The following is a 16,839-nucleotide window of genomic DNA, read 5'->3' as shown; positions in this document are numbered from 1 at the left end:
TGATTCATCATGCCTCTGGTTTTGTAGCATGTTGGAATGAATAATTTCTTTCCTTTTTATTGGATAGTTGCACTTTCAATAATCTTTAACCATCAATACCTCTCTCTCTCTCTCTCTCTCTCTCTCTAAGCTAGGTATTAATTCTCACAAACTCTCTATCATCAATAAAAAATGTGAGCATCATGGATGAAATTATGGACATTTTGTAAATGAAATGTATATTAACGAGTGCGAGGGAATATACACCGTCAGCAATATATATATACATGAAATAAATGTGCATGAAACTGATTAGAACATCTAAAATCCTTGACTCAGTGTCTTGAAGTGCTCCTTCTATACATCAGAGTAGATATCCAATCCCTGGGGCCTGTGAATAAGTTTCAAACGCCAGTCATTATCTCCTTGGTCGCTAAACTGCTGTTGCTCCAATCACTCTCGTAGTTCCATGTGTGTGGAGACGGTGAAGTAAGAAGCGGCCACAGCAGATTCCTCTGTTCTCTTACTTTACGAACAACCATCTTTGAACGTTGCCTTAAAACCCCATTCACAGCCTTCAGGTAGTTGCTTGAGTCGTGGTCTCTGCAGATTGTACCTTCTGAACCATAGGCTGTTGGATCGCCTAGGGTCTCTAGTGGATGTGGACTATTGAGGAAGGCTCTAAGGGCACTTGTAGAGTACCCAATCTGGGTCTTGTCCAATACATATAGAGCACTGTCTGGTGGGAGTAATGGATGTGCAGGTGATGACTTCTCATCAGGTTGAAGAATGAATAGTTTGCCCAAAGGAGAGTATAATAGTTTCTGCATAAAATATCGCCATAAGAAAAAGTGAGTGAAAAATCTTGTTAGAATATTGGTTAAATGATTAAATTTATTATTTCTTAATAGTTTAAGTTTTTGAGACAAATGGTAATTCATCATGATATTTGACACCATTTCCTAATGACTTAAACTATGCTTCAAATTTATTAAATAGCATCAAATTATCAAAATCCAGGTGTTTTTCCATGCCTGGTAAGTAATATGAATTTAAGCAATGTGGAGGGTTTAAGATAAGAAAGGATCAATCAAGGCTACAAAAACACTAAATGATGAAGAAAAAGATGATACTTAACATTTTTTGTTAAACAAGAATGTGAGCGAAAGGATCCATTTAAACGCTTCAACAGTGAGGCAACATGATCAGGGTAGTTGCAAGAGAAGGATCTAGGGACAATATCTCTGTGCATCATCACACAATGAATGTTGCTCTCATCCAAACCCAACTCATCAAGTAAGTTCTGACCTCCACAGAGCACAAATGGCGAGCCGAAAGTGACAACTGGCCGTAGATGGGAGGGCTTGACAACCTTTCTGGTCAGTAGCATCAAGTTGACTAAAAGAGAAAGACTACCCCCAAGAGAGTGTCCAGTAAATTGAAGTTTTGCACGATCCCCATATTTGTTCATATGTTCAATTATTTCTGGCATGTATTGCTCATATATTCCCTTTGCAGCTTCATAAATTCCTCTATGAACAAGCACATCTGTACCCTGCAATCAAGGCAGGTAAATCAATGGTTCTGTTTCATTGTATGGTACATGTATTCACTAAATGGAGAAGATCGTTACCTCAAATTTAGTTGGTTCAAAGAAAAGGTTTGCTTGCCAAGATGCTAAAGAGTCTGATCCCTGCAACTCAAAAAACAATTCTTCTTCCTCAGATCCTAAGCAAGACACATATATAAATGGAAAATCCATGGCCTACAGATCATCATGTGATCAACGGCTAAAGTCGGAATTACCTGAATCACAAAGCAGCGAGCATAAGTGCTTAAATCATCACAGACAAACCATTCACAAGGTGATGAATGGAGTGACTGAAGGTCCCTTGCTGCCTCCAGCTTTTCCCTCTCTCCAGCGGCAACCACTGCAGTCATTGTTGAAGCTGCCATGTAAGCGGCCACCTCTGACTTGTATAATCGGCTTGAACTCTCTCCCTCCTCTTGTGGTTGGCCTTCGGTTTTGAATGAAGCCTCACCATCACCCTCCTTCGATTCAGGGCCTGGGCACAAAAGGCCCTTGGGGCTAAATTGGACATAAGATGCAGCTGAGGCAGCAATCTCGTAAGCAACAGATGGGTAGATGGGACATTTCTTCTCAAAATCCACAGCTTTCTGTGAACTGGCATCAATATCTATTGAGGCAATTTCGGGTACTCTAGTGGAGTCCTCATCCAGCTTGGCTTTAATAACAGCGGCCTCTGCTTTCTTCTCCAGTGAAGATGTTACAAATTGTAGGCCATAATATTTTTTCAAATCCTTAGCCTGCATATTAGTAGGATGTTCTTATTTGTACTCAAAAAGTATTTGATTGATCAATCTAAAAATTTGGTTAAGAAACAGCATTATAAGTAATTAAAATATCAAGGACATTTTTTTAGAGGATGCAGAATAACATACCTTGATCTCTGGTATCACATAAGCCATGTTGCTCAGAAACGCCAATTTAGAGAATAGCTTGGTATCAGACCATGGTACTCGGACCAAAAGTCTTGAGAATGATTCACGATTATGTCTCACTTCTACTTCTTCTTCTTCTGCACTATAATCAACTGTACAATAATCACAATCACCAATGTCATCTCCTTCACAAGCCTCATCTTTATCCACACTCTCCTTCTGCTGCCTATCTCTCCAATGACTTCTTAATTCCAACAGCCTCTCCACCCAATTTGATCTCTTTCTTTCATCTCCTTCGCTACTATTCACCAAGTTCTCCTCTATATTCATATCTTTCTCAACTACATTCATGGCCTTACTAGTCTCCGGGTCAAACAAGAATGATCGAACTGAATTTGGAATAAGGGAGCCAGGTAATTGAAATGGGAAAATTCCCATTGAACGACTGTTCTTTTGTTCTGGTTGTGTTGCTGTGGCTTGAATACGGTTTACAGAATAACAAAGGTGGTTATCAGAGTAGGACCTCCGGATACTAGTGGCTCTATTATGAAGGTCCTTGCTAGAGAGTGAGCGGTGAAGACCATTGTGCTCCTTGAAGATGTCTTTTGTTGTTGTGGCAACTGGAGATGTTGGAATGGTCACCGTTGTGCATACCATGACTTGTACGCTATTGGTTTTGCAGAATCCTAGCAAAATTCTTATTAGTCAAGGGTCTTCTTACGCTTGGGATGGCCTGAAATATTATCAAAATCTATTATTGAAGAATGAAAGAGTCTAGAACTCAAAACATTGGGTTTTTGGTGGAGTTGTTGAAACAAATTAACTTAGAGCATGGACCTTATAAGGACACTATAGGGAACTGTACCCCTTGTTAACAACGAGAATGCCTTTGTCCCTATTGGACCAAAACAATGAGCACATTAGATGAAAACATTTGCTTGTGTCAACTTTGCCAACAAAGTTAAACTCTGTCTCTAGGCTACAGTTAAGGGTTTTTCAATTATTTTATTTTTAATTAGCTCAGATATGGAGTAGTCATGTTTTACCCAAAAGAAGACAGTTATATTTGATATCATAATCCATTACCTCAGTTCTTTACCATGAACTTATCACCAAAAAACATAAATGCCAATGTTTGACGATTATAACAAATGTTCTTACATTTTCATCCCCAAAAAAAAATAAAAAAAGTTCTTACTTTGACATTTGACCCATAGAACTAAAAAATGTGTGAACAGTGAACCCCACATGCCATGGGTATCAACGTTGGTAAATTCAATACAACCACCTTCAAAGACTTTAAACTGATTACTCATTAATTTAATCCTCCTGGTTACAAAAGGGAGAAAACAGTAATGAGCGACGAAATTACAAAAATTTAATTTATCCCCGCTGTTTCAAATTACAATAATAATATAATAGTATCTTAATTCCTGTTTTTTAATTTATTTTTCCATCTCTTATCAAATACATATGAAGTAAAACAAAAGTATTTTATTTCGTCCCATTTTTCTATCGTTTTCTATTTTCCATTCACATTTTTCCATCTTCAAAATCTTAGTTCGATATTGTTTACTCAATGAAAATTTGGGTAAAATTTCTATTCTATACTCTTCCATTTTTCTATCTCTCATCAAGCACTAAAAAAAAAAAAAAAAAAAAAAAAATTTATTTTCCCCCACTTTTCTATTCATTCTTTATTCTATTTTGTACTCTTCCTCTCTTCCATTTTTCTATCTCTCATCAAGCACTAAAAAAAAAAAAAAAAAAAAAAAAATTTATTTTCCCCCACTTTTCTATTCATTCTTTATTCTATTTTGTACTCTTCCATTTTTTCCATCCCTTATCAAAAAGAAAAACAATAATATTATATTTTCTCTCACTTTTCTATCATTCTATATTTTCAATCCACTTCAAAATCTCAATTTTCACGATACAAAACTTTTACTTTTACATCTGGTATTTATATCAGAAATTCTATAACATATGTAAGGCAAGTAATTGCCTTTTTAATATATATACATATATATTATATGTCTGATAGTAATACCTGGAACCAAATGAAATCTTGTTGATTAATTTCAATGGAAGCTTTTCTCTAGCGTTTCAAATATAAGAATCCAGTCTCTTTCAAGCTTGAAACTCTCCGCCTTCACTACCTGCCACGAACTATAAATGGAAGTCAGAATCTACAAAGATGACTAATAGTCTCCACACTCCAATATGAAATATATGACACTTTACAAAATGTGGCTAAGCGTAAAAATAGTAACAACTAAAAGATAAAGACTAAAGTTCAATGTAAGGACTTAAGGGAGAAAAACCATGTTACTCTTAATTTAGTTTCTTGTAATTTATCTTCCTTCTCATATTTGATTATGTTTTTATTTATTTATTATACTTGAGTTGTTCGATTGTTACAAATTCAAAAAAAATTTATAATAGTTGAGGTATTAGACTATTAGTCCATTATAGGTTAAACTAATATTAAATAAAATAATAAAATATTATCATATTGAGATTTACCACAATTTAAAAAAAAAAAAAATGATATTACAAAATTTTTTTAATATTTTGTTCCGTTCTTAGTTAAATATAATATTTAGAACTCGTTTGTTATCATTATTTAAATAACAGTTTTCAATTTTAAACAACATTATATGTATTTTTACACACTTTTTTACCTACGCGTATTTTCAAAATTTACAAACAATATTTACTAGAATAACATTATCAAATTGGTCCTTAGTTTCTAAACTCCCAAACACTTTGAATTTTTTAACCTATTTAAGTATAAGAATGGATAGTGCACCCAACCATATGAGATTCCTAAAAAAAAAAAAAAAACCATATGAGATTGAACAATTGGCCATGGGATCAAGATGTTAGAAAACTTTTATGATTTAGATTAAATTTCATAAATTTATATTAAAAAAAAAAAAAAACTTGTTAGTCATATTTGAAAAGTGTTTCACACGCGCTAAGGCGGCTTAGTTTTAGTTGTCCTCTCTTGGATTTGCCATGATTTCATAGAGTTTACCTTGGAATTGCAGCCAACATTGTTGGACATCGAAATTGGAACATAAAACTCCCAAAAGCTGGAAAGAGTAGTACTGCGTTTATAATATTTTTATAATATTTTCATAATAAATTACAGGTAGTTAGTTGTTATTGGTTCAAATTTAAATTTAGCACTGAGATTACTTTTTTAACCCAACAATAACAACCGGTAATAACTTACCACTTAGAATTTATTATAAAAATATTGTAGACATATCATTTCTCAACTGGAAATAAAAACTTGATAAGGAGGATGATTGCACGGGATTGAGTTGTTGCAACTTGGAATTATGGGAATAATTCTAATGCTACACTTCTTCACAACTAATATATGTGGCATGCTGCACATGATTGGTTAGCTGTTACTATTATATGGATTTCTAGTTGTTTTTTCATTGCTCACAATCTATTATATAATACAATTGTGGCAAAATATGTGTTGGGGAGTATGTTAGTGGACTATTTGGGCTTTTGCCCTTAAATTTTTTTTTTATTTAGCAATTTACCCCTGTTTGCAAACTATATAGGAATATGCCTCTGTTTCGATACTCGATAATCTTAAAATCGAGTTCCTACGAAATACTCGATCTATAGAAAATCGAGTTATGCCTGATCAAACTTAAAAAAAAAAAAAAGAAAAAAAAAAAGAAAAAGCATGGAACTCGATTTTACAGAAATCGAGTTCAAAAACGCCACTATAGGGCTTTAAAACGTCACTATAGGGCTTAAAAACGCCACTATAGGACTCATTGATGGGGTAATCACACTTATAAAAAATTTTGCAGGAAAACACCGCTATAGAGCTTTAAAATGTCACTATAGGGCTTAAAAACGCCACTATAGGGCTTCCTAAATAGTATCACACTTGTAAAAAAAAATTTGTAGGAAAAATCACACTTATAAAAAAAAAAAAAAAAATTCATGAAAACGCTGCTATAGGGCTTTAAAACGTCATCATAGGGCTTAAAAACGCCACTATAGGGTCCCTGAACCAATATGCCATGATTACACTTACAAAAATTTTGCAAGAAAACACCGCTATAGGACTTTAAAACGTCACTATAGGGCATAAAAACGCCACTATAGGGCTCCCAATTATAAAAATTTTTTTTCATGGAACTCGATTTTTTGATATTCGAGTTCTATGCAATTTTTTTTTTTTTTTTTTTTTTTTTTTAAGTTTGATCGGGCATAACTCGATTTTCTATAGATCGAGTATTTTGTAGAAACTCGATTTTAAGATTATTGAGTATCGAAACAGGGGCATATTCCCATATAATTTGCAAATAGAGGCAAATTGCTAAATAAAAAAAAAAAAAAAAAAATTAAGGGCAAAAGCCCAGATAGTCTGTATGTTAGTAGAATTATTCAAATTGCAAATGAGGTGGCACAGCAGAATCTGCCCCGAATTGTGTTTCGTTCAGCAGTATTTGACTTTAAGTTGTTTTTTGTGTTCCCAGTATTTGAGTTTAAAAGTTGTTTTAATGTTACCATATTTTGTTGTGTCTTTACTCTCTAAACTTTCTCTTTATTCATTCTCAAAAATAAACATAATAAATAAATAAACTTTCTCTTTATTCTAACCAGTATTTAATTGTTGGGTCCTTTATTTCAGCTTTAGTCCTTTATTTTAGCATTTGATTTTTATTAATTCCTTCATTTTTGCTTATGAACACTTTTAGTATTTGTATGAAACTAGTCTATAGGGTGTTATCAAAATAAATTATTAGATTTATTATTTAAATTTAATTTTCTCTTAAGGAGGTCTGAATTACCTCAAATCAATCCAGTTATTTTCTTATTTTCTTGCACTAAAAAAAAAGTCTTTTTTTTTTTTTTTTAAATGTATTCCTTTCAAATGCAAACATCATAGATATGGACAATGTTATACATTTTTTTTTGAATGGTGGACAATGTTATACATACCAAAACTCTAATAGAAACGGAAATTACAATGTACAAACATGGCGTAGGATTAATTTGATGAATGATTAAATAATGATTAGATTATTAGAGTCTATCTACTGTGCACCTTTGACACTATGGTCACTCCACAAGTATAAGGGTATATTTTGTAGACTGTAATAGACACTGTAATGTAATAGTTATTTCTATGGTTTAGCTATTTAGTAGTTTAGTTATGTTTTTATTACCAAAAATAGTCATTACTTATGAATAGCTATCTTTAAAATGAGGAATAAGTATTTATCTTTAAAAGGGATGTAATAGTTATTCTTTAGTAGGTGTATTAATTTACAATTAATATATTTCTAAATAAATAAAATTTCTATAATCACATAACAATTATGAAAAAAAATCAAAAAAAAAAAAAAACCAATCTCTCTTTTAAATTTAAAAAATATTATTTTTTAATAAATATAATTATATGAGTAAGATATTTCTTAAATATATCTTATGTTTGATTTAAAATGCTTTCATTCCATTATTTTCAGGGTTCTATTAATATTGTGTTGTTACTAAAAAAATGAATAGTAATAAGTATTACATTACAACATTTTGTATTTTTTGTAATATCTATTGCCATTTCTATGTAATCACCGTTACAATTTACCAAATGTGCCCTAAGTGTTTGTAGAGTATAGGGTGCAATGGTCAAGATTCAAATTTTTAAGAGTAAATATATATATATATATATATATACACTTAAATTAGATTAAAGTAAAATTTCTATTTTGTATAAAAAAAAATTATTAATAGAGTCCATTAAAAATAGGCCCCCTTGCATGTGTGCCAAATGGAATGAGAATGCAAACTTTGCAAAGTAATGTTGTTGAGTTTGAGTAATGCTGTTTGAATGTTTTTGATATACGTGTATGTGAAAAAGTGTGTTGGTGTGTTTAAAATACTTTAAAAATTGCTTAGAATAGCCTACCAAACAGGCCTTTAAAAAACTTCAACTCCTTCCCCTTTTCATCTTCTTTTTCAAAATAATACTACTGGAACAACTTTTTCTGTCAGAACATTTAAGTTTAGTTTGGACTTTAGAGCCTGTACATGTGTGTGCCCTAGTGCTAGCTGTAACCATAGCATAATTAATGACAATATACCCATTTTCCTAAAGAATATTCTAAGAGCATCCACTGATCTTGTATAATAGAAAAAAAAAAAGAAAAGAAAAAAAAGAAAAGAAAAGAAAACCGCTTTTACACGGATATTGTCTCAAAATTGCTCCACATCAATGCTTCCAAAATCTTGTATAATCTTGTATATTTATCCACTAGCTACAATAATCGTGCATATATACACGGTTACTGTAGCATGTGTATATAATATTTTAATAATTTCTTATTTGCTCCTTTTTTTCTCTCTCTTCTACATCTGCAAAACTAATCCTCCCTCATCATGTTCTTTCTTCCTCTGATACACACACTCCCACAGACACAAAATCAAAAATCAACTACAAATATCAAAAATTAACCACAAAATCAACCACTAGAACAAAATTGTTGGATAAGTGATCGGTGATTGTGGATCATGGATTGGAGAGGCGATTTGGATCGGTGATGTGGATCAGTGTTGATGGAGATCAGTGATGGGTTGATGTGGGTCGATGTTGATGGAGATTGGTTTTTATGGAGATCGGTGTTGATGGAGATCGGTGATGGGTTGATGTGGATCAGTGTTGACGGAGATTGGTGATGGGTTGACGGAGATCGATGTTGCTGGAGATCGGTTTTAATGGAGATCGGTGTTGATGGAGTGCTTGTGATGGGTTGATGGAGATCGGTGTTGATGGAGATCAGTTTTGGGTTGATGGAGTGCTATGATGGTGCTTCTGGGTTGACGGAGATTGGTGGATTGAAGAGGCATTGTGGTGCTTGTGTGGTGTTGATGGAGTTCTTGCTCTGGTGCTTCTAGGTTTTGACTGTGAGAGAAAGAAGAGGAAGAAAAGAAAGAGAAAACAGTAGAGATAAAGAAAAAGAAAGAAGAAGAAAGAAAATGAAGTATTGGAAAAAGAAACGGGTAGGTAAAATAATATTAAAAAAAGGAATATAAAAATATTATTTATATAAAATAGAGTGTATAATAGATGAACTGATGTGAATATTTTCTAAAAATAGATGTGTAAAATAAAAAAAATAAAAAAGTAGATTTTGTGTAAAATAGATGATAAGTTTACACGAGCTGGTGTGGATACTCCACTTTTCTTTTGGTTGTTTTTTGGGGGAAAAAAACCACCTTCCTTTCCTCTCAAACTGAATCTTGGAGCGTCAATGCAAGGGGATTTGACAGAATTTATTCGTCCAATGAAAAACAAAATCAGAAAAGAAAAGCCAAAACTTGCTATTACGAGACAGAAAATTATTGTACAACTGCACTTATCTGAAGGCTTTAGAAAAAGAGTTGCGTTAAGGAATGCTTAGAGAAAATTGTTTAATTAAGAAATATTATAGTCAGCTAAACTTGTCGTACTTTTCAATGAAAAAAAAAAAATACATATAATCACTATTCTGAGCATGTCACCAGTTCGAGCGTGCAAAACACTAACTTTAATGTTTTTACAAAAAAAAAAAAAAAAATCTTCTTTAAATAAATAAATAAAAAAAGATAAAAAAAAATCATATACTAAATGTTAAACAAATTATTTAGATAATATGTAAAATACAGGTTAAATAGTGTTCTAGCTAAGAGCACCGGCCAAATACCACTTCTTTTTGAAATTTTTAGCAAAAAAACATTGTTTCGAAAATAAATAGCAAAGTACCACTTTTTCTAGAACTCGAGTTTCAGAAACTTGAGTTCCTCATCAATTCTGCCACCGTGGCACTGCTGAGTTGGAATTTGTGTGATTAAAAAAATTATGTGGTACTCAAGCTTGGTAAACTCGAGTTCCATGCAACACAATACTCGAGCATACTAGGCTTGAGTACGTTTTATAAATAAACTCCAAATAAAATAATTTACACATTATTCGTGTTTACCAAACTCGAGTACCGTGTAAAATTTTTTTTTTTTTGGGATAATTGACAAATAAACATAAAGATAAAAATAAGTGGCTTTTTTATGTTGTTATTTATTTAAACATAAGCATTATAAAATATAGACATTTTAATTTCAAAATATGAATTTAATTTCTACATTAATTAAAATTGTTCATTGTTTTCTCATAAAAATTGTTCACTATTTTCTGTATAAACTATTTCTACAATTTTGCATAAAATTATTTTATGTTCAGCATTATTTAAGAAATTGTTCACTCTCTTTTCTGCATAAATTATTTTATGTTTACTGTTTTAAAAATTGTTCACTGTTTTCCCATAAAACACCTAGTGAAATCGTGTTTTCACTGTCTAAATTTTTCATGTTTGAATTTCATAATAATCAAATATATTTTTCTGCATCGATAATTTGCTCTCTGCACATCATATTTACTGTATATTCAAATCTACTTACTGCATTCATAAAATCTGTTTTTTGCATTAATTAAAACAGTTTACTGTTTTCTCATAAAAATTGTTCATCGTTTTCTGCATAAACTATTTCTAGCATTTTGCATGAAATTATATTTTGTTCAGCATTATTTAAAAAATTGTTCACTTTCTTTTATGCGTATATTATTTTCTGTTCACTATTTAAAAAATTGTTCACTGTTTTCTCATAAAACACCTAGTGAAATCATGTTTTCTAAATTTAAAAGCCAAATCTGAATGCTTTTTCATGTTTAAATTTCACAATAATTGAATTTGTTTTTCTGCATTGATAAAATCTGTTTCTACGTTTATAAAATTTGCTCTCTACACATCATGTTTACTATATATTCAAAGCTACTTACTGCATTCATAAAATCTATTTTTTGCATTAATTAAAACTATACATTGTTTTCTCATAAAAATTGTTCACTATTTTCTACATAAACTGTTTTAGCATTAGCGCAGTTATTGCACTTAAATGGTTGTTGTGTTTTTTTATAGAAAAATGAATGATTCATATAAATCACCCAAAGGTAAATGCCTCGAAAAATTTGAATTTGTAAAATAAGTTCGAATTAGTTGAATGTAGAACTGTTCATTATGTAAAATTGTTTTCTACATTAAGTCAAACTGTTCACTGTTTTCTCACGAAAATTGTTCACTATTTTTTTGCATAAACTATTTTTAGTATTCTGCGTAAAATTGTTTTCTAGTATCGCTGCGGGCCTCCACCAGAGTTTCCTCTAGCTTTGCCTCGCTCAGGCATAGTTCACCATCTTTCGGGTCCCAACAGGTATGCTCTCACTCGAACCCTTCTCAGAAGATCAAGGTCGGTTGGTGGTGCAACCCTTAGGGGGATCCTGCCAATCAGCTTCCTTGTGCCTTATGGGTTTATTGGCCCGTTGACTCACACACATGTCAGACTTCTTGGTCCGTGTTTCAAGATGGGCCAAATGGTGAGCCCGCAGGCCGATGCCAGGAGCGCGCAGATGCCGAGGCACACCGCGAGGCACGCGCTGCCAGCCACGATCGCGACAATGACGTCTCCATGGGCATAACTACAGCCTGGGCTTGGGCCGCCGCAGCAATCTGCATTGGTCCACGCCCCGAGTCGATCGGCGGACCGGCTGTTGCCGTTCCCCGTCCGACTGGGGCGCATCGCTGGCCCCCATCCGCTTCCCTCCCGATAATTTCAAGCACTTTTTAACTCTCTTTTCAAAGTCCTTTTCATCTTTCCCTTGCAGTACTTGTTTGCTATCGGTCTCTCGCCTGTATTTAGCCTTAGACGGAATTTACTGCTCGATTGGGGTTGCATTCCCAAACAACTCAACTCGCCGACATCGCCTCGTGGTGCGACAGGGTTCGGGCACGACAGGGCTCTCATCCTCTCTGGCGCCCCCTTCTAGGGGACTTGGGCCCAGTCCACCATTGAGGACACTTCTCCAAACTACAATTTGGAGACGCCTGTGAGGGCGCCCGATTCTCAAGCTGGGCTGTTCTTGGTTCGCTTGCTGTTACTAAGGGAATCCTTGTAAGTTTCTTTTCCTCCGCTTATTGATATGCTTAAACTCAGTGGGTAGTACTGCTTGACCTGGGGTCACATTGGGAGCGTCACCGAGGCAACGCGTAGGGGTCGCAAGAGCGGGTTCGAGCGACGCGGCGCACACAACAGGGAACGAGGGTAAAAAAACCACTGACTGTCGTGGCGCTCGTCACCGAGGACTCGCTTTTGGGCTAACTGCACGCTAAAGCACGCACGGGAGACCAACTTCCACCTTACCCAAATCGGAGTTTGGGGGGGCAACGATGCGTGACACCTAGGCAGACGTGCCCTCGGTCGAATGGCTTCGGGCGCAACTTATGTTCAAAAACTCGATGATTTGCAGGATTTTGCAATTCACACCAAGTATCGCATTTCGCTACGTTCTTCATCGATGCGAGAGCCTAGATATCTGTTGTCGAGAGTCGTTTTGAATAATTCATAAGGCGCCAACGCCGGGGACGCATCGTGTCCAGGGCCTCCAACATGGCTCTCTTGGTTCGATTTCCTTGGCGCGTTTTGCGCCGGGGTTCGGTTTGCAAGAAAAGAGACACGAGGTCCCCACCCCCCCCCCCGGTCTATTGTCACCAATTTGCGGGTCGTTCTGCTGTGCAGGTTTCGACAATGATCCTTCCACAGGTTCACCTACGGAAACCTTGTTACGACTTCTCCTTCCTTTAAATGATAAGGTTTAGTGGACTTCTCGCAACGTCACCGACAGTGAACCACCCACGTCGATGGTAGAAGGGACGAGTAGATCGGTGCACACCAGGGGCAGACCGCTTTGCCCAACCCAAGGTTCAACTACGAGCTTTTTAACTGCAACAACTTAAATATACGCTATTGGAGTTGGAATTACCGCGGCTGCTGGCACCAAACTTGCCCTCCAATGGATCCTCGTTAAAGGATTTAGATTGTACTCATTCTAATTACCAGACTCGTGAGAGCCCAGTATTGTTATTTATTGTCACTACCTCCCCATGTCAAGATTGGGTAATTTGCGCGCCTACTGCCTTCCTTGGATGTGGTAGCCGTTTCTTAGGCTCCCTCTCCAGAATCAAACCCTAATTCTTCGTCACTCGTCACCACTATAGTAGGCCACTATCCTACCATCGAAAGTTAATAGGGTAGAAATTTGAATGATGTGTCGCCGGCACGATGACCGTACGATCCGTCTAGTTATTATGAATCAGCAGGGTAGCAAACAGAGCCCGCGTCGGCCTTTTATCAAATAAATGCATCCCTTCTAGAAGTCGGGGTTTGTTGCACGTATTAGCTCTAGAATTACTATGGTTATCCAAGTAGCAGGTACCATCAAACAAACTATAACTAATTTAATGAGCCATTCGCAATTTCACAGTTTGAATTAGTTTATACTTACACATGCATGCTTAATCTTTGAGACAAGTATATGACTACTGGCAGGATCAACCAGGTAGCATTCCTCATCGATACCGGCAATACTTGGAGGCCCTAGAAGGGCGCGGACGAGCACGGCGATCATGCGGGGCAGAGTGATGACACTCGCTTGGTACGTTGGCAGAGGGGGTCGGAGGCCCCAAACCCATGTGATGTTCTGCATCCGAGGCCACGAGCATGCTCGCGCGGTCCATATCAGCAATGCGGAGGCTGCGAGGCACGCGTGGGACACGAGGACGGCTTCGAGGTCCTACCGACACCCCGCGAGGAATTCCGACAAGGAACGAATCAACTAGAGGGACGAGTGCCTTCAAGGCAGGTACGCAGCACAGGGACCCGAATTGCGTCCGAGCGACGCTCAGAACAACGCTGATTGGGAGCATGCCAGACAGTTCGATGCGCGAGCACGGAGCCTACCGAGACATGCAACCCTGCCACCACTCACACGCTATCACATACGCTAGACTGCAACACCACCAAACATCCCCCCACAACGACATGCCGCAAGGCCTGCTGTGCATGAGGAAGCATCAAGTGGTGCCGAGTTTGCACCGCTAGGTATGAAGAACAATACTACTAAACCACGTGCCTGCAAAGATAGGTCGCCGTCACGCAGGGGCCCGATGGTCGTCGTGGGACTTGCTTCGTGCAGCAATGTGTGAAATGAACACCGTCTGCTTTGCGAGAGCGTGCCCAAGCTATACCGAGCTTGCATGGCTCACCAACCACACACAGGAACTACGAGGGACACTGCTGCTGCTGCCGCTGCCGCCGCCGCTACCGTGCAACCGTGTAGTAAGAAAGACACACATAAGGCCAATAGTTGTGTGGAACTTGCTTCACATAGCAATGGGTGAAACTAACACCGTCCGCATTGCGATAGCGTGCCCGAGCTACTAAACCAAGAATGCATGCATCCCCCTACCACACGACTACTGAGACCATTCACCCCCTGCCACTAGGCACGAGTAGGTGTCAGCTCGAGGAAAAGCGACACCAGAGAAAGCTTTCACAATGCATTTGATCATCACCTTAGGCTTGCTTTGTGTGGCAATGGGTGAAACTAACACCGTCCGCGTTGCAGGAGCACGCCGCGGCTATACCACGTACACGTGAAATGCCAACCTAGGTCCACCCTAGCGTTGCATTTAGGGCCCACCTCGCGCCATGGAGCACACGGGGTTGAGTGCCTGAGGGCTTGTCATGAGCATGCCTACCCGTGACCAGGCTCAAGAGGGGTCGCCCCTGTGCATCGCTAAATACCTCCTCCCCCCTAAAGAGCCCTTAGGAAAAAATCTACTCTGGCACGAGGAAACATTGATTTGTTGAGGAGGAATAATGGGTCTTTTTTGGAGCAATTCTTAGAGTCTTGCCCTGATTTTTTGCAGGCATGCTAAGAAAAATCCATCCTCCAACCTGTCAATATACGAAGGTCAGATTCAACATATTTTATTTTTTATGATTTTTGGAAGCCGAAAAATAGGAAAAATCATTAAAAAAATTCAAAGACGATTGGAATGCCGAACCGCTTGCTGGAATCCTCCTCTAAAATCATGGAATGAATTTAGGAACACAAAAATGGGAAAAAGGCACTAGCCAATTTTGCCGGAGTGCGAGACGATGCGGCGCGGCGTGTATGCGGGCACACCCCTGGGATGCCCACCGCCTGCCTCATTGGGAGAAATAACCTCATTTTCCAAAAAACCCTCATTTTTAGGAAATCACTCCAAATATGTGGGCAAGCAGCAGCCAAGGCTGGGGCCAATGCATGCAGCCAAGACTAAGGCAGCCCCCCATGGGCATGTAGCAGCCAAGGCCAAGGCATGCTGGCATGCAACAACAATTTTTTAAATAATGCTGAACAGAAAATAATTTTATGCAGAATACTAGAAATAGTTTATGCAGAAAATAGTGAACAATTTTCATGAGAAAACAGTGAACAGTTTTACTTAATGCAGAAAACAGTTTTACTTAATGAACAGTTCTACATTCAACTAATTCGAACTTATTTTACAAATTTGAATTTTTTGAGGCATTTACTGTTGGGTGATTTATACGAATCATTCATTTTTCTTAGGGCATGCAGCAGCCAAGGCATGGGCATGCGGCAGCCAAGGCCAAGGCAGCTAAGGCATGGGCAGGCAGCAGCCAAGGCCAGGGCATGCAGCAGCCAAGGCCAGGGCATGCGGCAGCCAAGGCCAAGGCATGTAGCAGCCAAGGCCAAGGCATGCAGCAGCCAAGACCAAGGCAGCCAAGGCATGGGCAGGCGACAGCCAAGGCATGGGCAGGCGACAGCCAAGGCCAGGGCATGCAGCAACCAAGGCATGGGCATGCAACAACCAAGGCCAGGGCATGCGGTAGCCAAGGCCAGGGCATGCAGCAGCCAAGGCATGGGCAAGCGGCAGCCAAGGCCAAGACACCAGCCAAGGCATGGGCAGGCAGCAGCCAAGGCATGGGCATGCGGCAGCCAAGGCCAAGGCATGTAGCAGCCAAGGCCAAGGTAGCCAAGGCCAGGGCATGCAGCAGCCAAGGCATGGGTATGCGGCAGCCAAGGCCAAGGCATGCAACAGCCAAGGCATGGGCAGGCGACAGCCAAGGCCAGGGCATGCAGCAACCAAGGCATGGGCATGCAGCAGCCAAGGCCAGGGCATGCGGCAGCCAAGGCCAGGGCATGCAGTAGCCAAGGCATGGGAATGCGGCAGCCAAGGCCAAGGCAGCACCTAAGGTATGGACAGGCAGCAGCCAAGGCATGGGCATGTGGCAGCCAAGGCCAAGGCAACCAAGGCATGGGCAGGCAGCAGCCAAGGCATGGGTATGCGGCAGCCAAGGCCAAGGCATGCAGCAGCCAAGGCCAAGGCAGCCAAGGCCAGGGCATGCAGCAGCCAAGGCATGCAGCAGCCAAGGCCAAGGCAGCCAAGGCATGGGCAGGCAGCAGCCAAGGCCAGG

At 38.3% G+C, this 16,839-nt stretch overlaps 1 protein-coding gene and 1 non-coding gene across 2 annotated transcripts; both read right to left on the bottom strand.

Annotated features, from left to right (window-relative positions):
- Window positions 1-201: 201 nt before the first annotated feature.
- On the bottom strand, window positions 202-4,617 carry LOC112030127 (phospholipase A1 PLIP1, chloroplastic). Its single transcript, XM_024062810.2, has 6 exons — window positions 4,493-4,617; window positions 2,443-3,175; window positions 1,786-2,307; window positions 1,613-1,672; window positions 1,118-1,534; window positions 202-803 (listed from the first exon to the last, which is right to left on the bottom strand). Exons 2-6 carry the CDS (start codon window positions 3,097-3,099, stop codon window positions 384-386), a joined length of 2,076 nt encoding a protein of 691 aa, XP_023918578.1. The 5' UTR covers window positions 3,100-3,175; window positions 4,493-4,617; the 3' UTR covers window positions 202-383.
- Window positions 4,618-12,745: 8,128 nt separating this feature from the next.
- LOC112016735 (5.8S ribosomal RNA) lies at window positions 12,746-12,901 on the bottom strand. Its single transcript, XR_002883371.1, has one exon. It is a non-coding gene; the product is annotated as a 5.8S ribosomal RNA (ribosomal RNA).
- Between the last annotated feature and the right edge of the window lie 3,938 nt (window positions 12,902-16,839).

Source organism: Quercus suber, unplaced genomic scaffold, assembly GCF_002906115.3.
Source record: "Quercus suber isolate HL8 unplaced genomic scaffold, Cork oak 2.0 scaffold_526, whole genome shotgun sequence".
Classification (NCBI taxonomy): domain Eukaryota; kingdom Viridiplantae; phylum Streptophyta; class Magnoliopsida; order Fagales; family Fagaceae; genus Quercus; species Quercus suber.
The sequence above is the reverse complement of the archived record's forward strand: the minus strand, read 5'-3'. Positions and strand labels throughout refer to the sequence as shown.